The following is a 22,811-nucleotide window of genomic DNA, read 5'->3' as shown; positions in this document are numbered from 1 at the left end:
TAGCCTGAAGAGAAAACGACTGAGAGGTGATATGACAACCATCTTCAAGTACCTGACGGGCTGTCATATAAAGGATGGCACAGAATTGTTTTTCACTGTCCCAGAAGGTTGGACCAGAACCAATGGGTTGAAATTAAATCAAAAGAGTTTTCGGCTAAACATTAAGAATTTCCTGACAGAGTGATCCCTCAGTGGAACAGGCTTCTTTGGGAGGTGGTGGGTTCTCCTTCTTTGGAGGTTTTTAAGAAGAGGCTAGATGACCATCTGACAGCAATGCTAAATCTGTGAACCTTGACAAAGGTTGGCAGCTCCAGGTTGGGAAATTCTTGGAGATCTAGGGGGTGAAACCTGGAGAAACCTGGAGAAAGTGGGGTTTGGGGAGGGAAAGAACCTTGATATGGCATAATTCCGTAGAGTCCACCCCCCAAAGTAGCCATTTTCTCCAGGTGAACTGATCTTCATGGCCTGGAGACAAGTTGTAATTCTGGGAGATCTCCAGCCACTACCTAGAGGCTGGCAACCCTAGCAGATCATGAGAGGGAGGGCAGGAAGGGCTATGTCAGTGCTTAGTTCTCATGGCCCCTTCTTCCAAGCCCAGGGTAATGCCAATTGCCACTTTGGGGTCAGGAACCAATTTTCCCCAGGCCAATTTGGCTTGGGATCTTGATGGTGTTTTGCCATCTTCTGGGCATGCAGTAAGGGTGTGGGGGGGGGGGGGGAGAGTAACTGTGAATTTCCTGCATTGCGCAGGGGGTTGGACTAGATTACCCTAGAAGTCCCTTCCAATTCTATGATTCCTTCTAACGATAGGGAAGTGGTCAGGGCTCTCTTGACACAAGTACCATCTTATCAAGCCTTGAAACTGCAAATGATATTCCTGAGCATGCTCAGTATGACATAATTTTCTCTGTCATCTGATTGAATCAAGTGGCAAAGAAAACTACAATCCTGTGCTTTCTGACAGGAAAAGGCACATTCAAGTTCAAAGGTTCACCCCTTCATTCAAGCGAGGGCTTCCCTCCAGCAGTGACTTCTTTGGCTTGGGAAGAAAGAACTGGAAGGGAAAGGTGGGAGAGCTTCACTAACGTGGGTGTCTTTTAAAAAAATCTTCCTATCAAATGCTTTTAAAAGGACATGCCCTTGAATTTTTCAAGTTTTCAACAGGAAAACTAAAAAAAAGGTCAAATGTTTTCAAAGTGAACCAACAGAGAGATTTCTCACCTCAAGCACATTGTTGTTATTAATTAAACCACTATATGTGGGGGCTTGGTTTGTTTCTTGGACAGTTTCCCGCTTCAGAAGAAGTTTCCAAAATGGACAATGAAAAAAAGAATGAAGAGATGGAAACTGTTCTGATAAAGATTCTTCAGAAGGTAAGTAATGATTTTCATCACGCAGGGCATTATGTTCTCCAAATGATAGGCATGCAAAGAAATAGGCCTGTTGGCACGGCATCTCTATGAATTGTGGGTCAGTGTTGCCATTATGAGAATGAATCCATAGCAAAGCTGTAATTGTTGAAGCCTCCAAGGTCTACGGTGAGGCCCAAATGCTCCAAACAATTCTGCTTGTCCAACCCTGCTATGGTTCACAAGAGAAGATGATATGTTTTCATGGTGATGCTGGGAGCTTGATGTAACTACCGAATGCCAGCTTCACCTGCTGGAGCGCTGACTGGTTGAGTGAGATTTCCTCAAGTTCCTAGGCAATTGAGAATAAATCAGGAAAGTCCGTTTTTGCTTACACTCCTTCTGTCCATCTTCTTTTGGGATCTCTTCAAAGTCCCTTATGGCATTTCTTAGTTATGGGTGTCCTCTCACCCTTGGACTACATCTTTGACTTGATGCCTTGGAACTAGAAATTTTGATGCAAACTAAGCCAAACTACAAGTGACGAATGACACAGGTTGGACACTTGTCAGCTTCCCTCAAGTTTTGATGGGAAATGTAGGCAGCTTGGTGGAATGTTGGACAAGTGACAGTTGAAAAGTTCATTGGAAAGCAGTCGGAGAGCCAAGCTGCAAGACCAGGACGCCTACATTTCCACCCACACTCTCAGTCATCAACCAATCATATCACTCACTCATCCCTCTCTTTCACCCCTACTCTTCACCTATCTCACACCAAGCGTTTAAAGACACACGCACACATTTACCTGAAATCATTACACTATGGTTAACTTATTAGCAAACTGATACCTTGACTAACAGCATAACTATACATTTTTCCTGGATGGCCCCTGTTGAGGTGGAGAGGTACATTCTTTTTTTTTAATATAATAACTTTTATTGAAAATTTCAACATAATTATAAAGCATACAGTTAAAAAAGACCAAGAGGAGTTAGTCGTGTTAGTCTGTGGTAGCAAAATAGAAAAGAGTCCAGTAGCACCTTTAAGACTAACCAACTTTACTGTAGCATAAGCTTTTGAGAATCACAGTTCTCTTCATCAGATGCATGGAGGGTAAGAAGAAACCAGCCATATATATATATAGGTGGTGAGGGGAGGGGGGAGTAGATGCAAATCAGTTTGCTTCTGATAATGAGATCAGTTTGCTTCTGTTAATGAAATCAGTTACTTCTGATAATGAGATAACCATTCATAGTCTCTATTCAATCCAAGTCTGACTGAGTCAAATTTACATATGAATTCCAATTCAGCAGCTTCCCGTTGGATTTTGTTTTTGAAAGGTTTCTGTTGAACTATGGTGACCTTTAAGTCCTTGATGGAATGTCCTGGTAGATTGAAGTGTTCTCCCACTGGTTTCTGGATGTTGCCATCTTTAATGTCAGATTTGTGTCCATTTATTCTTTTGCACAGAGGTTGGCTGGTTTGTCCAACGTACAGAGCAGATGGACATCGTTGGCCCATGAGGGCATATATGACATTGGAGGATGAGCAGCTGTAAGAGCCAGAGATAGTGTAGTTGATGCCACTGGGTCATGTAATTGTATTTCCTGGGTAGATATGAGGGCAGAGTTGGCATCTGGGTCTGTTGCAGGATCTGGTACCTGTGTTGTTGACTCTGCTAGCTGATTGATGGTTGTTAGTGAGAAGTCATTTAAGGTTGGGGGACTGTCTGCAGGCAAGGAGAGGTCTTCCACCCAGGGCTTCTGAGAGAGAGAGGCATCGTTTTCCAGGATGGGCTGTAGATCACTGGTGATATGTTGGATGGGTTTGAGCTGGGAACTATAGGTGACAACCAGTGGTGATCTGTTGTTAGTGCCTTTAGGTTTGTCCTGGAGCAGGCTGTTTCTGGGTACTAGTCTGGCCCTGTCAATTTGTTTCCTCACTTCATTTGGTGGGTACTGTAGTCCCAAAAATGCTTGTTGTAAATCTCTTAAGTGGAAATCCTAATCCAGAGCATTGGAACAGATATGATTGTAATGTAAGGCTTGGCTGTAGACAATTGACCGAGTGGAATGTTTAGGGTGGTAGCTGGAGGCATGTAGATATAAGTATGTGTCGGTGGGTTTCTGATATAAGGTGATATTTATCTGTCCATTATGTAGTTGTACGGTGGTGTCCAGGAAGTGTACCTGTTGTGTAGAGTGATCCAGGCTCAGGTTGATAGTAGGGTGAAAGTTGTTGAAGTTCTGATGAAATCTCTCAAGAGCTTCCTTCCCATGGGTCCAAATGATGATGTCATCCAAGAATCTTAATACAGGAGTGGTTTAGTGGATGGGAGCTGAGGAAGCATTGTTCCAAGTCTGCCATGAATACGTTCGCATATTGTGGTGCCATGCATGTGCCCATGGCTGTGCCGTTAACCTATAGATATAATCTGTCACCAAATTTGAAGTAATTGTGAGTGAGTACCAAGTGGCAAAGTTCAGTGGTGAGGTGTGCTGTGGTTTTTTGTCCGGGATAATATTCCTGATGGCTTGCAGTCCATCTGCATGTGGGATATTGGTGTACAGAGCCTTCACATACATGGTTGCTAGGATGGTGTCATCTAGTAGGTTGTCAATGGACTGTATTTTCCTGAGAAAGTCAGTGGTGTCCCATAAATAGCTAGGTGTGCTGGTTGCACAGGGCTAAATGGAAATATATTAAATGGAACTATACAAAACAGAAAGAGGAATAGAAAAAACAGAGAATAAAAGAAAAGGAAAGGAAAAACTAATTATTAGTAGGCATATATACCAATTTTCTATTTGAAGCAATCAAAAGCTGATACTTATTCTAGACTAAATTTAACTTTTACACTTAACTATCTCTCCTTTCTTCCTAATTGTCAAAAGTGCATATCATTAATTCTTCTTGTTCTGTTTCAAGCATAAAGTCAGTAAGAGGTTTCAATGTGATTAAATATTTATCCGAAGTATTTTCTCTAACCAAGAGTGTTAGTTTAGCCAGCATAGCATCGGCCATCATTTTCTCCAGCCATTCTTCCACTATAGGCAATGTTGACGTCTTCCATTTCGGAACGTACAGCAATCTCGCTGTTGTTATCATGTACAGAAACAATGTATCATCTGCAGGGGTCATTTTCTAGAAAAAGAACTGCAGGAACTCATTAGCATATCTCATTAGCATATGCCACACCCCCTGCCATCACCAGAAGTGTGTCAGAAGGCACCATCCACTCCTCAGACCCCTTTCCCAAAAAATCTCTAGGTATTTCCTTAAAGCAGAATGAACTCAAAGCAGCTTACCCTCCTTTGGAGAGCCAGCTCTGCTTGCTTGCATGCACGCACACACTCTCTCTCACAAGTCACAAATGAAAATAAAGCAGCAGAAGCAGCTTACCCTCCTTTGAAGTCCAACCCCACCCGGCTTGCACTCACTCACTCATTTTCTCTCTCCCTCTCTCCCACGAGTCACAAATGAAAATAAAGCAAGCAGCAGAGCAGAATGAATTCCAAGCAGCTTACGTTCCTTTGGAGCCCAGCCCCACTTGCTTGCACTCACTCATTTTCTCTCTCTCTCCCTTTCTCTCCCACGAGTCACAAATGAAAATAAAGCAAGCAGCAGAGCAGAATGAATTCCAAGCAGCTTACGTTCCTTTGGAGCCCAGCCCCACTTGCTTGCACTCACTCACTCATTTTCTCTCTCTCTCCCTCTCTCTCCCACGAGTCACAAATGAAAATAAAGCAAGCAGCAGAGCAGAATGAATTCCAAGCAGCTTACGTTCCTTTGGAGCCCAGCCCCACTTGGCTTGCACTCATTCACTCATTTTCGTTCTCTCTCTCGAGTCATGAATGAAAATAAAGCAGCAGAACCTGCTGCTAAAGACGAGGACAGCCAGGAGGAAAAGGAGTGACGTGGGTGGGGCCAAAAGCCACGTGACCTCTTTTCAGAGCTACCGGAACACCGTTCTGGCGCATTCCGCCTCCAAATGAGCCCTGATCATCTGTACTTTCCAACTATTTGTCCATTAAACCCAGAAAAAACATCTCTGGTTTCATTTGTATGTCGATCTTCAAGTTCTTCTGGACAGTTAAAGGGATTTGCTTCCAGAGTTTCTTAGCTGTATTGCATAGTTGAGGTGGAGAGGTACATTCTGAAGTTCAATGCTCCCCGGATGCAAACAGGCACAATTCAGGTTGGCACAGCAATGCACAGGGCAAAGGGGCTTAAACCTTCCCCTGCACTGTTTTCCTGTCCTGAAACGGCTTGAGGGGGAACTGTCTTTCCTGCTAAGAAAATGTCATGTGTAGCTTATTGATACATATACTGCCCCCAACAGGGCAACAAGCATCCCCTCTCGGGAAGTCTCCTCTTTGCTTGGTAACACTTTGGCCACTCTATCAAGAAACACTTCTGTCTACAGTGACCTTTGGGCACACCAAAACTTGCTCTCCCCAAGGTAGTCTGTAAAGTGAAGGGAGGTCAATGTTTTCCACTGGGAGCCCACGCAGGGTGAGGGAATCCCATTCTTACTCAAGGCACTTTTCCAGCCTCACACAATTGTGCACTCCTTGCGAATGGTATGCCATCCGAGAGCCTAATAAGCTGTTAGGGCTGGATTGACATAAGTTGGTGACGGGGTGACCCAAGTCACTGTCACCTGTAATGATGTATATAAAGTGGGTTCCCTCACCTAACACAACTACCCACGCATGTGAATTCTCTGTAGTAGTCCCTGCCTTATGGAAAGTCTGCGTGATGCCAGGAAGGCGCCCATCCTTCTGGCATTCCACAAACCGTGCAAGACTGAATCATTCACGAGGGTATTTTTACATAGGTAATCAGGCTGCATTAAAATGGGATGGGTCAAAAAAGGGTTTGGGACTGTAGGACTGTATATAATATAAACTATGAGAGCTGTAGTACATGGTGTAGTGGTTAAGAGCAGCAGGACTCTAATCTGGAGAACCTGGTTTGATTCCCCACTGCTCCGATTGAAGCCAGCTGGGTGACCTTGGGTCAGTCACAGCCCTTTCAGGTCTCTCTCAGCCCTTCCCACCTCACAAGGTGATTGTTGTGGGGATAATAATAACACACTTTGTAAACCGCTCTGAGAGGGTGTTAAGTTGCTCTGAAGAGCAGTATATAAATTGTATATTGTTGTTGTTATTTGTTGCTGTGTGTGTGATACTACTATGTAATTTCTAGGCTTGTGCATATCTTTCATTGTTAATTACAGTAATTACAAAAATGCTGTGTTTCAGAAAATGAAACAAATTCCCTATCTAAACAGCCTATCATGAGAAAAATGTCCAGAAACCATCCTGCTCAACTTATGGAACAATAATGGTGTTTCAAAACTGAGAAAAGAACTTGTTTCTTTATTGTTGTCAGCAGCTAAGACTACATTAGCTCAAAATTGGAAGACAGACAAGATCCCCACTGTCAAACAGCAGTTGCTGAAGTTTTGAGACCTGTTAATAATGGAGGAAGTAACTGATCAGATAACATCTATGAATAATCCCAATTATCAGTCTTTGTATATAGAAAAATGGTCCCCATTTTTTGAATTTGTAACCAACAATGGTTACAACTCACAACTCTGTACCAAAAAAAATAAGGATTTTGTTTTATATTAATTGTATATGGTTTATATCGTTGTTTAGCTCAATATCTTAAATGTTGTTATATAAATCACTCATTTGGTGTTTACATTTTGTTAATGTTGGGAAAAAATATAAAATAAAAATAAAGAGTTATTAAACAGCCTGTAATGGAAAAAAAGTGTATGATTTCCTTTTGTTTTGTTTGGGAGGTTTTGTTTTGTCTCTGCAGTGTTTCCTAATAAGGACATAAGGGAGGGGGAATAGGGTTGACGGGTTGCTTTACCCTCTCTGAGTTGGGGACAAAGGGCCAAGCTTGAAGTGACGATTTACACTTGAATGGCAAGTGAATAGACTCACATGTATTCCTCCCTGTTCACTTGCACTCCTCTTGCATTCCACTCGATCACATATATTCCTCCCTGTTCACTTGTGCTCCACTTGCACTCCACTCGATCACTACATGATCGAGTGGAGTGCAAGTGGAGCACAAGTGAACAGGGAGGAATACATGTGACTCTATTCACTTGGCAAGTGAATAGACTCACATGTATTCCTCCCTGTTCACTTGCACTCCTCTTGCACGTCATTCGATCACATATATTCCTCCCTGTTCACTTGCACTCCACTTGCACTCCACTTGATCACGTAATGATCAAGTGAAATGCAAGTGGAGCACAAGTGAACCGGGAGGAATACATGTGATTCTGTTCACTTGCCATTCAAGTGTAATTCGTCACTTCTAGCTTGGCTCCAAAACTCCCTGACTGTCAGATTACCTCGTTCTGTGGGTTTTGATGCTTTTTTCTTCTCTCTCTTAGGCAGCAGAGAAAGAAATTCTTATTTTTGTAATTGATGAAGCCCACTTCATCGATTCGGCTTCCTGGGGCTTCCTGGAAAAGTTGCTGAGGACGATCCCCATCTTTGTTGTCATGTCTTTGTCTCCTTTCAAACACCAGGGACTAGTACCTTGCTCGGCTGCAGCTCGAATCCTGGGTTGCAGGGCAAACTCTTACATTAAATTAAGGGAGCTCACTCCTGCTGTGATTGTTCAGAAGGCCTGCCAGGACCTTGGGGTGGTCAGCATCGCCAGGGAACTTGAGATGTGAGTAGAGAAAGATAATGTACTGTACTGGTTAGAGGGGAAAAAACACAGAAAGGGTTCAAATCCTCTCCCTGCCATGAAGTCTGCAGGATGACCTTAAGCCAGTCACCCTCAGCGGTTCATATGAGATCCCATGGGTAAGGGAGAATTCCCACTCCTTAGATGGGGGCACAGGACAAAAATGGAAGTAATTATGTGGCCCCTCCTGAGTCTGGCAACAGTGTGCAGGTTGCCAATTCAACTCCCATTGTGTGCTGAAATTCTTCCCCAGAGCTTGGAGTTCTAAGTTACCTGATATCATTTTTGAAATGGATCCAATGCATGACAAATTCTCTGTTCTGGGGTGTTTTTTGTTTGTTTATTTCTGAATTCTGGAGGCACTAAAGAGTTCTGTTTCTTCCATTCCATTCATGTGTCTTCCCCCTTCTCCATATTACCAAAAACAGGGCTTTTTTTCTGGGTAAAGAGGTGGTAGAACTCAGTGGGGTTGCCCTCGGAGAAAATGGTCACATAGCTGGTGGCCCCGCCCCCTGATCTCCAGACAGAGCGGCACAGAGGGCAATCTAAACAGAGCGGCGTGAAGGGCAATCTAAACTGCCCTCTGTCTGGAGATCAGGGGGTGGGGCCACCAGACATGTGACCATTTTCAAGATGTTCCGGAACTCCGTTCCACTGCATTCCAGCTGAAAAAAAGCCCTGACCAAAACTACAAAAACTGCTAAAGCACTGCAAGAAGGCAGCTGTGGTGTGATTCAGTTGTATCCAACCCTCTTTGTGTGTGTGGTGTAACTGCTAGGGCCATGAAGCACTAAAGACAATCTTCATCCTTCTGTGGTGTGGTAGGTTCAAATCCCCTCTCTTGCTATGAAGTGTGCTGGATGACCTTAGGCTGGTAACTCTCCAAGTTAAACCTACTTTGCTAAGCTAGTGAGTTATCTTGCAAGTATTTACTTTCTCGTTCCCTGCCGCTTTGAGCAAGTGTCCTTGAAGGCCGGCTGCAGCCGGCTCGAGATGTATCCTTCTTGGCAACTGAGATGATTTCATTCGTTGCTCTGTCTAGCCTAAACCTATTTTCTCCCCTTTGACCCCCCTGGCTCCTTCATGCCAGAACTTTAACGGTCACGGTCCTGAAGGCGGGAACCTTCCCTATAACTAACACTACTAACCCCATTTACGTCACTTCTGCCAATCCCATTGTCTGAGCACCTTGGATTTGATGGATCTCTAATAAAGTTACTTCAACCAACACACCTGTGTGGTTGCTGTGGAGAACTGGGGGATCTGCCTGCCAGGGACTGACATTATGCTGTCCTGAGCTCCCTGGAGGAGGGGTAGGCTAAAAACATACTAAGTAAATAAATAAAACTATCCAGTGACAACACTTCAAGGGCCTCAAGCAGCACATAATAGAACATAACATACATAAGCTTTGAGTCCAGTACATCATAACCTATAAGCTTTCTTTCAGCATATTCCTCATCTAATACATGTAATTTTTTCCTAATCTCCAGGTACTATATAGAAATAGCACTAAAATAAAAACTATTTATTTCGAAATAGTACAAATGGAAAAAGACAATCAACAATTCTAGCTATAATGCCAACATTGCTCATCTAATGGACTTTCCCCCTAGGGTTGCCAGCCTCCAGGTGGTGGCTGGAGATCTCCTGGAATTACAACTGGTCTCCAGGCCATGAAGATCAGTTCAGCTGGAGAAAATGGCTACTTTGGGGGGTGGACTCTATGGAATTATGCCATGCCAAGGTCCTTTTCCTCCACAAACCCCACTTTCTCCAGGTTCTCCAGGTTTCACCCCCCAGGTCTCCAGGAATTTCCCAAGTTGGAGCTGGCAACCCCATTTCCCACCATTGTTTCAGGGCCAAACTACATGTGACATTTTGCCACAAGTTGGGTCTGGGAATCCATACCTGATTCTCACACTCTTACAGACAGAGAGTGGTTACTGAAAACCAAATTCCCTAAGTTCTGCATGGGGCTGATTTAAATTCACATAGAGGGAAGAGGGGATTCCCATGCAGCGTTTTTTACGACCCAGAATCGTACTAGGAGCATCATTTGCCTAATTTGGGGGCTGCATGTGTAGTATTCAGTATGTATGCAACTCTGCAATGAAGCAAAAAGCACCCCCAGATCCGACTAGTGGAAAAATGCTGCATCCAGGTTCCCCCTTAGATCAGTTCTCTTCTCTTTGACCTGTTTTCTTCCAAAAGCGTTGTTCCAATGTTCTTCTAGGTTCTTAATACACAGAAGCCATGGAAACCCGTTTTACTGTGAGGAGCTCCTTCGGAACCTCCACCTAAACAATGTCCTTCAGTTCTATGTGCTGGAAAACGATGAAGAAAGCGAGGACGAGTGGGACAGGCTTTTCAGTAAGCTGCCAGTCATTCATTATCCACACTCAGGGGTCATTTCGTAGAAAAAGAGCTGGAGGAACTCACTAGCATGACTCATTAGCATAACTCATTTGCATATGCCACACCCCCTGACATCACCTATCCTGGCTGTTTTGGACCCAATCCTGGCCATTCAGGGCCAAAATTGGGCCCAAAATGGCAAAAAGGGGCTGAAAATGGCCGCAAAGGGGCCCAAAATAGTCAGGATTGGGCCACTGCTGAGCGGGAGAGGAATCCACCACCCGTCAGAGGCCCTATCCGGGCTGTTTCGGCCCCAATCCAGGCCGAAACGGGCCAAAAATGGCTGAGAGTCAGGTGGGCGGGGCCACCTGTCATGTGACCTCTTTGGGGAACTGCCGGAACTGCATTCCTGTGTGTTCCCCCTCAAAATGAGCCCTGTCCACTCTGCTAATCTTTCCTGTAGGGGTTCGCTCTGAAGCTTATGGAAAGCCATATTTATCCTTACCATCAACCCAAAAAGCCCTGCGTGACAACTCAGACTCTCACATGCAATAATGTAAGATATAACTATTAAACTATATCTGTAGAAAAGAGCAAGAGTCAAATAGCACCTATAAGACTAACAAAATTTGTGGTAGGGTATGAGCTTTCATGAGTCTGATACTGTATCTGAAGAAGTGAGCTGTGACTCACAAAAGCTTTCAATGCACTTTAGCAATCCTTTGGAAGCGGATCTTTTGTTTCACACACGAAAATCCAGTTCCAAATGATCACTAAAGAGCATTGAAAGTGCATTATCCAATGTGTGTGGAAGCAGCCTTAGTCTCCCTGTCCCTGCATGTCATGCAGCCAGTCTGGCTCAGGTTCCCACATGCCCGGGAATTCAGTTGCAAGCACAGAAATTCAAGTATGCATCTGGTTGACAGGATTCAAGGTTGATATGGGAACTGGGGATATTTGTTAGTTGTGGTGGAAAAGTCGCAGTTAGGAAAGTGTGGAATCATGTGTGGTGAAACACTCTCTAAGCCAGTTTACTTCAACAGATGAAACTTATTTTTATTGAAATTGATTCACATCCGCATGCACTTTTGTAGAAGAAATCTAATCTAAATAAAAGTATTCCCTACTACAAATGGCCAATTAACCTGGTTGCATATGAGTGGGAATAAGGGCATACCTCTTTTAAGCTTACACAGGAGAGCTCCGCAGAAGCATTTTGTTTCTTGGAAGACCAGAAGGAGAGAGAGAACAAAGACCCCAAAAGAAAAGGAAGAGTCAGAGAGAAGCTTCTAGCTCAGACAGAGAGGCCACACAAAAACAGTCTCCTTCTAATGTAAAGGGAAAAACAGCCCCCCTCCCCAAGCCCAGGCATGCTGACTTGCTTCTGTTCCAGCTACAGTGAGGCAGAAAGGAACATAAAGCCCTGCAGTGTGTGCTTAGGCTCTCAGTTCTTACAATTCAGGGGGAGTCAACCCGGGGCTCTCTCTTGTTCTTCCTGGGGACTAAAAGCCCCTCTCAGGTCTGAATCCCTCAGCTTCCCCTTCCTTACTGTGGTCTGAGGGAAGACATTTGCCTGGACTGCACTGAGACTCCTGAGTTATCATTCAGTTCCATAACCTTTAAGTTTCAATGCTTCACCCCACCCCCCAAAAAATCAAATTCTGACAAAATACATCACATGTGGAGCAAGTCTGTGCAAAAGAATACAACTTGCATTATTATATTTATTTTACACCAAAACTGACAGCCAGTTTGGTATAGTGATTAAGAACAGCAGGACTCTAATCTGGAGAACCGGGTCTGATTCCCCACTCCTCCACTTGTAGCCAGCTGGGTGACCTTGGGTCAATCACAGCTCTCTCAGAGCTCTCTCATCCCCACCCATCTCGCAGGGTGATTGTTGTGGGAATAATGATATTTTGTAAACCGCTCTGAGTAGGTGTTAAATTGTCCTGAAGGGCAGTATATAAATCAAATGTTGTTGTTGTTATTTTTATTATTATTACCATATAGAACAGAATCTTGTTATTTGATCATTGTTATTTGATAACACCTCTATAGGTATGGTCTCACATTCCCTTCTGAAGAGCAAATTATAATCCATTACCTGTCCACTGGGGTTTTGCCAAATAGTTTACTGACATGATCTGAACGTGTTGCTTCTTCCTTTCCTCTCCTTTGTGAAGCCACTAGAGTCCTCAGTCCTGAAGAGTGCGAACTCCTTGAAAATGAAGAGAAGGGATCATACATTTGTACTGTCAAGCAGAACGTGAAGCTGCACGATATAATGCTTCCTCCAACATTAAAAGGTGAGGCCAATCCGTGTTAACTCCTGTCCTCCTGAGGTAACGAGGGGTGAGCCACAGATTCAGCCCATGTCCTGCCTACCAATCACAGCAGGGGGCTACCCCCACATTGCCCCATAAGGGGCAAGGACCCAGTTTGATGGGCCACTCCTCACATAGTGCAGTACAAACAACAGCATGTCATTTGCGCGCACTTTCCACCTCATGGAAATCCTGCTCTCCATCCCAGTCATAAATAGAGGAGATGAGTGAGAGGACCACATGATCTTTAGTTTACTTGGCCATACATGTAATGTTTATTATAGAATAATAAATGGCATATAAGAAGAACAGAAGGACACACATCCATACACACACTCACACCGTCATTCACACCTACGCATGCTGGAATTGGCCAGACCTCCTGGGAAAAGGCAACCTGGTACCTTGTAGTCTGTGAAGTAAATTGGTTTGAAGAAAGTCTTGTAATTTGAAGAAAATCAATGCAAAGAAAATCTTGTGATGTACAAGATTGTTCTGTATACGACAGAGAGAAATAGACATTGGGTATCCAACTGGGCCAAGAGACTGGAGGGGTAATGGATGCTCCAACTGGGTCGGGTAAACCAGGCAGAGACCTCCTTCATATTCCACGAGACTTATACAGGGTTTCAAGAGCTTCATCTGCCTTAGAGAACTCCCGCTTTTCACCAGGATCCAACCAGCTTTTAACTTCCTGTCCTGATCTGCTTGGTCTTCCACCGTACCTTGATAAACATTTCTGCTTTGAATCTCTGTTGTGCCCCTCCTGCCTCTGGGCCGCCTGCTGGCCCTCCACTGCCCTGAAGGTCTCCCATGCCAGGGCCTCCCCCAGGTCTGCCCCCAGGGCTTGCCCCAATATCCCAGCCAATCACAGCCAGACCCAACCCTGCCTGGGCTACCCCTCTTGCTTCTGGGCCAAACCTAGAATTTAGAGGCTGTGTTCAGGTGTGGGCTGTCCCCTGTTGCTTCCTCTAGGAACCGCCCTTCCTTCCTGTCTTGCCCCACCATGGGTTGCTCTGCTCCCATCCCAGCAGGGTCCTGTGTGCAGTTGAGCTCCTCTGCTCCTGCTGAGGCCCCTGGGCTGGGGCTGGGGTGGAGCCAATGCCCTTCCTAGGGCCTTGCACTGCTGGGCCTGCCTGGCCGCTGCCTGTTGTCATGGCCTTTTGCCACAACGCTGCCTCCAATTGGGATGCAGTGCACTGGGTTTTTCTGATCTGATGTGCACATAGCCTATGTGCCTATTTAAATACAATAATAATATGGCATCAATATGGTACCAGACACTAGCACATTGGCAGGGGGGAATTGCCGGTCTGCCACATCAGATCGTTTGCACTGCCCTAAAGTGTTCCTGTATAAGGTAGCTGGTCTTGTTGCACATGAATTTATCCTTTGGGGAAGTTTTGATTCTGTGCCCAAAAATAGGATGCAAGCATCACTGGGTAGAAGTCTCTTTTCTCAGTTAAAACAGACACTGTCTAAATCTAGTTCTAGTTCCAGTTCAGGATTTATTGCATTGGGCCAAAGGCCATTGCCAACAGTAAAACAGTAGCAAAAATATAAGCGACAATACAGATAAAATATACAATACAAGCTGAATAAAACATGATAAGAATTACACTATTGTGCTTGCAGCCTATTGACAGCCCTGAGCTGTCACGACCTTCTCTCGAATTTTCCCTGCTGCAAGGGCAAAAGACCTTGCTCGAGGTCTCTGGGTAACACTGTCTAAATAATCTGGCCGCTCTCCCGTTCCCATGCATCATTTCTAAAGTCCACATGTTTGGAAGGAACCGTAGTGCCTAAATTTTAATGGGCTCTTAAACCTCCCAACCACTTTTCTGTTTGCTTTCTTTGGGTAGGGGTTGCTTTGTCTAAGATAGACAACATGAACCCTTCAGAGCAGATGGTGGTGAAATGTGCTGCTATCATTGGTAAAACTTTCAGCACACACTTGCTGCTCCACATCCTTCCCAAATGGACCAAGATGAAGATGAACCAGACACTGGCAGCCCTGGTGGAAACCCATATCTTTGAGTGTTTTACTGAAGGAAAAACACGGTTTACTAGCCAAACCATGAATGTATTCACCCACGAGCTTGGCAACTTCCCCAAGTCCATGGCAATGGTTGGGCAAGTTTCAGGTAGGTGTTCTTATGTATTCATTTCACATTAAATGTGTGACAAAATGGTAGAGGTCCAAAGCAGTTGACAGCATTAAAAGCAACAATAAATATTATCAAGCGTCATTTCCTAGAAAAAGAACTGCAGGGACTCATTAACATATCTTATTAGCATATGCCACACCCCCTGCCATCACCAGAAGTGTGTCAGAAGGCACCATCCACCCCTCAGGCCCCTTTCCCCGAAAATCTCCAGGTATTTCCTTAAAGCAGAATGAACTCAAAGCAGCTTACCCTCCTCTGGAGAGCCAGCCCTGCTTGCTTGCACACACGCACTCTCTCTCACAAGTCACAAATGAAAATAAAGCAGCAGAATGAATTCAAAGCAGCTTACCCTCCTTTGGAGTTCAGCCCCACCCGGCTTGCACTCACTCACTCACTCATTTTCTCTCTCTCTCCTTCTCTCTCACAAGTCACAAATGAAAATAAAGCAGCAGAATGAATTCAAAGCAGCTTACCCTCCTTTGGAGTTCAGCCCCACCCGGCTTGCACTCACTCACTCACTCACTCATTTTCTCTCTCTCTCCTTCTCTCTCACAAGTCACAAATGAAAATAAAGCAGCAGAGCAGAATGAATTCAAAGCAGCTTACATTCCTTTGGAGCCCAGCCCATTCGGCTTGCACTCACTCACTCATTTTCTCTCTCTCTCTCCCTCTCTCTCACAAGTAACAAATGAAAATAAAGCAGCAGAGCCTGCTGCTAAAGACGAGGACAGCCAGGGGCGGGGCCAAAACCCACGTGACCTCTTTTCAGATCTACCAGAATACTGTTCCGGCGCATTCCGCCTCCAAATGAGCCCTGAATATTATGTACTAAAACTGAAAAACATGTCACTGAGCTCCCTGGAGGAAAGGCAGGATAAAACAAAGATGAATGGTTAAGTGAGTGAGGATGAACATGCCTTAAATGAAAAGTATCATAAACAGAGTATGATTTCCTGCCACCCTCTCTCAATAAGCTTATGCCATTGCCTTTGCTAGAAAAAACTACAAAACCCACCAGAATTATAATTTTTAGTTTTAATTTATAAAAGTGCCAAAGTGCAATGCAAAAATGCAATACCAGTGAAATAACTTAATAAATACATAAATAGGTGTTCAAAATACAAAAGGTGTGTCCATACATTATATACAAAATACAATAAATGCAATCAACAATTCACAGTCCGAAATATAGGAGTAAAGTGCAAAGTTCCAGCGAGGTGGAAAAGCGCTGCTTGGTGGAGAGCCAACCGCGTGTCTTCTCATGAAGGTTCACAGTCCCAAAATAAACACGTTATGGTGCCGACGGGGTTTAGCAAGCAATATTTCTATTTAACCCATTTCGTGAGGCAAACTCACTTCATCAGACCAGCTTTGGAGCGGTGGGAGAGCAGAGCATAGAACTGTTGTGAATTTCATAGTCAGTCCTAATTGCTTCATGCCTGATGATGAAGTGAGTTTGCCTCATGAAACGGGTTAAATAGAAATATTGCTTGCTAAACCCCGTCGGCACCATAACGTGTTTATTTTGGGACTGTGAACCTTCATGAGAAGACACGCGGTTGGCTCTCCACCAAGCAGCGCTTTTCCACCTCGCTGGAACTTTGCACGTTACTCCTATATTTCGGACTGTGAATTGTTGATTGCATTTATTGTATTTTGTATATAATGTATGGACACACCTTTTGTATTTTGAACACCTATTTATGTATTTATTACGTTATTTCACTGGTATTGCATTTTTGCATTGCACTTTGGCACTTTTATAAATTAAAACTAAAAATTATAATTCTGGTGGGTTTTATAGTTTTGACCTTTGGTCCACCAGATTTGCCCCCCTCTTTTGGTAGATTGCCTTTGCTAGGACTAAAGAACTGAATGTGCTCAGTATTCGATCAGTTTGGTACCTGCTTTGTCAGATAGCCTTTTTGATATAAATAGCCTTGTGGTGTAAGGTAAATAGCTTGGGTATTTTATTTCAGCTAATTAATTTGGGGTTTTGAACGTATGTTTACAGTGTTTGGAAATACAGGCCTCTAAAATAAGGCAGGGGCAGCAGGATGGGCGAGTGACATGCTGTGATTAGATGGTAGCTGTATCCCAGGGGAGCAAAGTGAAATGCAAGTTGCAGTGAGTGGATCTGAAGGGAGTTCAATCAATCTGTGTGGAAGTTGGCATCTGTGTGTGTGTGAAGGGAGTTCAGAGCTTTGTTCAAGTGTTTGAGAGAGTTTTTCAGAGTAAAGAGGGAGAAGGAATAAAGTGCTATACTGTAAGGAAAGTCTGTGTGTTCTTTTCTTTGTGGCTATTATTAGCCTAAGTAGCAACTTGGGGAAAAATAAGTCTTTGTGATTAAGTTCATTTAGAAATTGTTGAAGATCTGTACCTATCTTGAAACCAGTTTCAGATGGTAGCTGTGTTGGTCTGCAGTAGAAGAGCAAGATTTGAGTCCAGTTGCACCTTAGAGACCAATTAGATTTCCAGGGTATGAACTTCTGAGAGTCAAAGCTCTGTTACACTTATGATCTATTCTGAAACAATATGCTTATGAATTACTCTGAAACCATTACATATATGCATTTATAAATAAACTCTTCTTTAAGTAAATGTCTATTTCATCTAGTATAAAGGATCCCCTTTTACCCTCATGCGCTGATCATTCTGTCATTCTATCAACTATACTTTATCAACTATGCTTTCTATCAACTATGCTTTCTATGCTTTCTATGCTATGAGTCAATCTGAGAAAGAACTAAGGCAAGAACTAAAGAGAGAACTAAGGAAAGAACTTGGTGCAACTGAAAATCTTTCGAGAACACTAAGATAGTCATGGAGGCAGCAATATGCAGGTCTCATAAAAGGGGCAAAAGGCCACATGCCCCTTCCCAGGAAGAGCATAAAGCATGAAAGAATTAGAACAATCTGGCTTTAGATGTAGGGACTGTACAGACCAACATAATGAGGAAATTGACTGGTCTGGACACACTCTTGGAATCTACCCAACAAGAAGAGTTTAGTTGTTTTTGCATGTGAATAACTTTAGCCATGGTAGGGGGGGGGTTGGTAGGAGGGGCTTGGTACTTTTGCAGAGCAAACACTGAGGCCAAACAACCGACATGTCTTTCAGATCTTGGATCGGTCATTGCCAACAGTATCAAGCAAGAGGAGGCGGTGATGCAATGCAAATCCATGGGATTTTGCACCCCGCTGTTGCAGGAAGCAGCCTATGAGCTCTGGCTCAAGAGCCAGAAAAGAAACTTGCACCTCAAGTGTGTCAGTTACCTGGAAAGCGATGCGCATCGATGCAAATGCTGTGGGCAAGGGGATTTCGTGAACTTCCACCAGTACGTCGTGGATGGCATGCTGAGGAAAGCAGATATACAGGAGCTTAAAAATGAGTCAGAAAGAGACATGCTGAGTGAGGCTGCCTCAGTCATTGTTTCCCAAACACTGATATGTCTGAATGCATCCATACAAGAAAGTAGAGGTGAATCCTTCGTTGGCATGAGTCTTGGGTTTGGTCACATAACGGGAATAGGCAGGGCTTTTTTTCAGCTGGAATGCGGTGGAACAGAGTTCCAGCACCTCTTGAAAATGGTCATATGGCTGGTGGCCCCGCCTCCTGATCTCCAGAGGGCAATCTAAACTCCCCTCTGTCTGGAGATCAAGGGGTGGGGCCACCAGCCATGTGACCATTTTTGACGAGGGCAATTTAAACTTTAAAAAACTCCCCCCTTGTTCCAGCTGACCCAAAGTGATGTCATTGTGCGTCCCTGAGTTCCACCACCTCTTTTCCCAGGAAAAAACGCCCGGGGAATAGGAAGTGGGGATACCCTTAGTCAGAGTGTAAGGGAAGAGTGCAGGGAAACCTCAAAAATGGGGTGGGGCTGACATCAGCATCAGTAGGTGACTTTGAGACGGATGCTGCTGCTCCTTGTGGATGCTCAGCTGTGACCTTGGCTATGAGCTGTGGGGTTGTAAATTAAGAAGGAAAACTCTAAAGGAAAGTCAATCCTTTCCTTCCTTCCCTGGGGTACTGATGCTGACTGGGCCTGAGGAGTGTGGGCTGAGCTCTTAAAGCAATGCAGATAGCAAAATATTTCAGGTAAGACAAAACTGGAAGGCAGAAGTGAGACCCAGGAAGGAGTTCTTTTCTCACTGGGGAGTCATTTAATTCATGCAGAACAGAAAGACAAATAGAAGGATAAGCTCATCTCCTTGCCTGAGCTAAAATACCTTTTGTTGGGTGGTATAAAGACTGGGCCCCCCAGGCTTCCTCTTTGCTTTTCGAGCATCTCAGAGGCAGAACAAAGAGCACATGGCTAGGTGTCTCTTGGCAATGTAGGTGGTTTCTAGAGCCCAATTGGCTTATTGTTGATACAGAAAAGTGCACCCTGCTGTTGTTCACCACTTCTCTAACTGTGAGCCAAGCTACAAGTGACGCCTGACACAGGTTGGACACTTGTCAGCTTACCTCAAGTTTTGATGGGAAATGTAGGCGTTCTAGTTTTACAGCTTGGCTCTCCATTACAGCTGCAAGACCAGGATGCCTACATTTCCCATCAAAACTTGAGGGAAGCTGACAAGTGTCCAACCTGTGTCAGGCATCACTTGTAGCTTGGCTCTGTTCCTGACAGTGGCCTGGATTCAGTAATCTGCATGTGTAAGGATTATGGATATCCCCTGCTTTCCTCTTCACCTAGTAGTTCCTTCCATCCCTGAGAAAATTGATTCCCAGGGTGGCAGGACCCACATGGAGTAATAGCCATGTGGGCTGGTGAATTTCAGCCAGGAGGGGAAAGAGAACAAAAGCATCCTTCCTGCCTCTTCCATCACCAGAGCAGCACTGACAGAAGAGGGTAGAGGACAAAATCCTTCACCCTCATTACTACTGCTCACTGCCCCACATGGCTATTACTCCACACAGGTCACATCATGAGTTGCCAGGCTGCACCCGGCACCCCCTCCAAGCAATTGGGGCGTGGGGCCTGCTGATGCTACTGTTCTGAGTGCTTCTGGTCAGGCCTGATTCAGATAGAGGTGTTCACTTAAGAAGCCCTGAGCATCTAGTTTAGCTTTCCTATATCAAGTCATTTAACTCCTGGCAAGAGATACACCATAAATAGCATCTTAGGTTCATGACCGGATATTGTCCGCAAGTAATACAATTACAGAATCTCTGCTTCCATTTTAAGCCTTTATTGATAAAATATGATATAAAAGGCAAGCCGTATTGGCGATGACTCAGTTTTTATCCTGGTGCACCTGCGCCGGAGCACCAGGATAAAAACTGAGTCATCACCAATACAGCCTCTGGAGGGCGCCGCCACGGCAGGAAAGCCAGGTGAGTTGGCCCGTCCCTCCGGAGGACGCCGCTGTGGCGGAAAGACGAGGCAAGCCAGCACATCTCTCCGGAGAGTGCTGCCACAGCGGGAAACCCAGCATTCCTGCCCTCTGTTTTCTAGGCCCATTTTTTAAAAAACAGGCTCTATTGCTAGTCTATTATAGTAGCTAAATAGATCATTAAAGGAAAGCAATTACATGAGTCTAAAAAAAGATCTTACCCAAAGATATGAAGGTCATAGGCAAGAGCCCTTTCTGAGAGGAAGCTCTCAATCAATTCAGCTTGTCATACTTAAAAGATTTCAGAACTATCTCCTTACAACAGCTATCTGTCCCACTTCAAAGGGATTCACATTCCTGGCTAATTTATTATCTTATAACTTCAAAGGTTTCCATATTTGAAACATCTTCTTAAAATATATAAAAATAGCTCAGTCTTGCTATCTGCATCTTAACCAAGGCTATGTAAAATGAGCAATGACAGGTTTCTCATACATTTTGGCCCTTAGCCAATACCTCTCTCATTGAGAAATATTGCCAGCTTCTATGAAGTTAAACATTCCTGTCATTCTCGGACACTCTCTGCACCTGGGCCTTAATACATTGTATATAGTGATATGAGTTACAAAACTGTGTTACTACATTATTTCATGGCCCTCTCCAAGGCTGTTCTCTTCTAGGCCTCTAGACTAGAGGTGGGCACAATCCAAAAAAAAATACCAATCAAGCTGATCATGGATCCGCGCCGGCGACAACCCCAGATCACCGATCCACACCGATCAAGTCCCGTTTCCAATCTGGGATCGGGGAGGCCAAAGTGGAGGGGTGCCCCCCCACACACACACTTAGAGCATGGGGGGGAGTTTTTAACCCGGCGATGAGCCGCCTCCCCTCAGGGAGGGGACATTTTCACACACACACACACACACACACACACACACTTAAAGCAGAGGGGAGGGGAGTTTTTAACCCAGTGACAAGCTGCCTCCCCTCAGGGAGGGGACGTTTTCACACACATACACACACACACACACACACTTAGAGCAGAGGGGGGGGGAGTTTTTAACCCGTCCCTGCCTCTCCAAATAGAGAGAGACACCCCGTCAACATGTTTCAGCCAGCTTTTTAAAAAAAAGCAGGGATAGAATCCTCCATTCCTCCCCACCCGGTTTTAAAAGCAAGCAGCCAGTCTTCCAAAAGCATATTTTAAACAGGAAGAAAGCAAAACCAGGATCCACATGGATCCTCGCGGATCCTATGGTTTTTTTAAATAGGAAAAACACAAATGAAACATCAAATCACATATCACAGCCAGGTCCACAGACTGAAATATAAAAAACACAGATCCAAAAATATTTGGTGCTGCCATGGTGAAAAAACATGGATCTGAGACACGGATCCTCATGAATTCATATGATTTTTACATTGAAATAAAACAAAAAGGCTGTCATATTTTAGATCTTTTGGTCCTGTTTGTGGCATTGGACATGATCTGGGACAGTATACTGGATTTTGGGTGGCCCCATGTAAAAAGGATCCATGAGGATCCGTGCTTTTGAACCATGTTTTTGCGCTGTGGTGCTGCCACAAAGCAGAGGATGAATGATTTTTTTGGTCCCATTTGTGGATATGGACATGATCTGGGATTGTATGGTGTCTGCAATCCCAAGTTTCTGCAATCCCGAACAGAAGCCGATCGATCCGATCAAGCCCTGAACAAGCAAACCCCCGACCACTGGATCGGTTGCCATAGATGGCACCGATCAGCCAGGTCCCGATGGCGCGAACACCATTATCGGGTTTTTTTTCAAATTGTAATGCCGATCGTGCCCATCTCTACTCTAGACTCCCTCTGTGGAATGTCCGGTTATGGGGCTGGTTCCCTGTGGAGGCAGTGGATCCCTGCTCCCACCCTAGACCCCCTGTCACAACTCACCTGGCCAGTGGGGGGAAAGCACCAGAACAGGCCTCCTGGGATGTGCTCCTGGTGCAGCGCAATGATGTCACTTCTGGGAGTGATGTCATTGGTCAGGCCCTTGGAATGCTCCTAAGCTCCTAGGTGCCCTGTTTGAGGCCCAAATTGGCCTGGCATGAAGATCAGGAGCACTCATGGGGCCCGCACAATGACATCACTTCCGGAAATGACATCATGCTGCGCTGGGAACACAAGCGTGAGGACGTTGTACAGGTGAGTGCTGGATTCCGCCCCCCCCCCCTTGCTAGGAGTATAAGGGTACCTGGCAACCCTAGGCTGGACTAATCCTATTTCTACGTTTAAAGGAATCTTCTATGACTTTCTTGGTCATATTCAGGAATGGTTCTCCTATAATTTTAATAATAATAACAGCAACAACAACAACATTCGACTTCTATACCACCCTTCAGGACAACTTAACACTCATTCAGAACAGTTTACAAAGCATGTTATTATTATCTCCACAACAATCACCCTGTGAGGTGGGTGGGGATGAGAGAGCTGTGACTGACCCAAGGTCACCCAGCTGGCTTCAAACAGAGGAGTGGTTATTCAAACCAGGTTCTAC

The 22,811-nt window shown here is 44.6% G+C and overlaps 1 protein-coding gene across 1 annotated transcript in view; it reads left to right on the top strand.

The window, feature by feature from the left end:
• LOC129323604 (adenylate cyclase type 10-like) overlaps positions 1–22,811 on the top strand; it is a 125,923-nt gene that overhangs the window by 50,935 nt on the left and 52,177 nt on the right. The window contains exons 15-20 of the mRNA XM_054970130.1: positions 1,287–1,373; positions 7,777–8,060; positions 10,315–10,451; positions 12,623–12,745; positions 14,626–14,907; positions 18,053–18,429. Of these exons, the coding sequence (XP_054826105.1) occupies positions 1,287–1,373; positions 7,777–8,060; positions 10,315–10,451; positions 12,623–12,745; positions 14,626–14,907; positions 18,053–18,429 (1,290 nt within the window). The remainder of the gene's footprint in view (positions 1–1,286; positions 1,374–7,776; positions 8,061–10,314; positions 10,452–12,622; positions 12,746–14,625; positions 14,908–18,052; positions 18,430–22,811) is intronic.

This window comes from Eublepharis macularius, chromosome 2 (assembly GCF_028583425.1).
Source record: "Eublepharis macularius isolate TG4126 chromosome 2, MPM_Emac_v1.0, whole genome shotgun sequence".
Taxonomy (NCBI): domain Eukaryota; kingdom Metazoa; phylum Chordata; class Lepidosauria; order Squamata; family Eublepharidae; genus Eublepharis; species Eublepharis macularius.
This window is presented reverse-complemented; position numbering and strand designations above follow the sequence as displayed.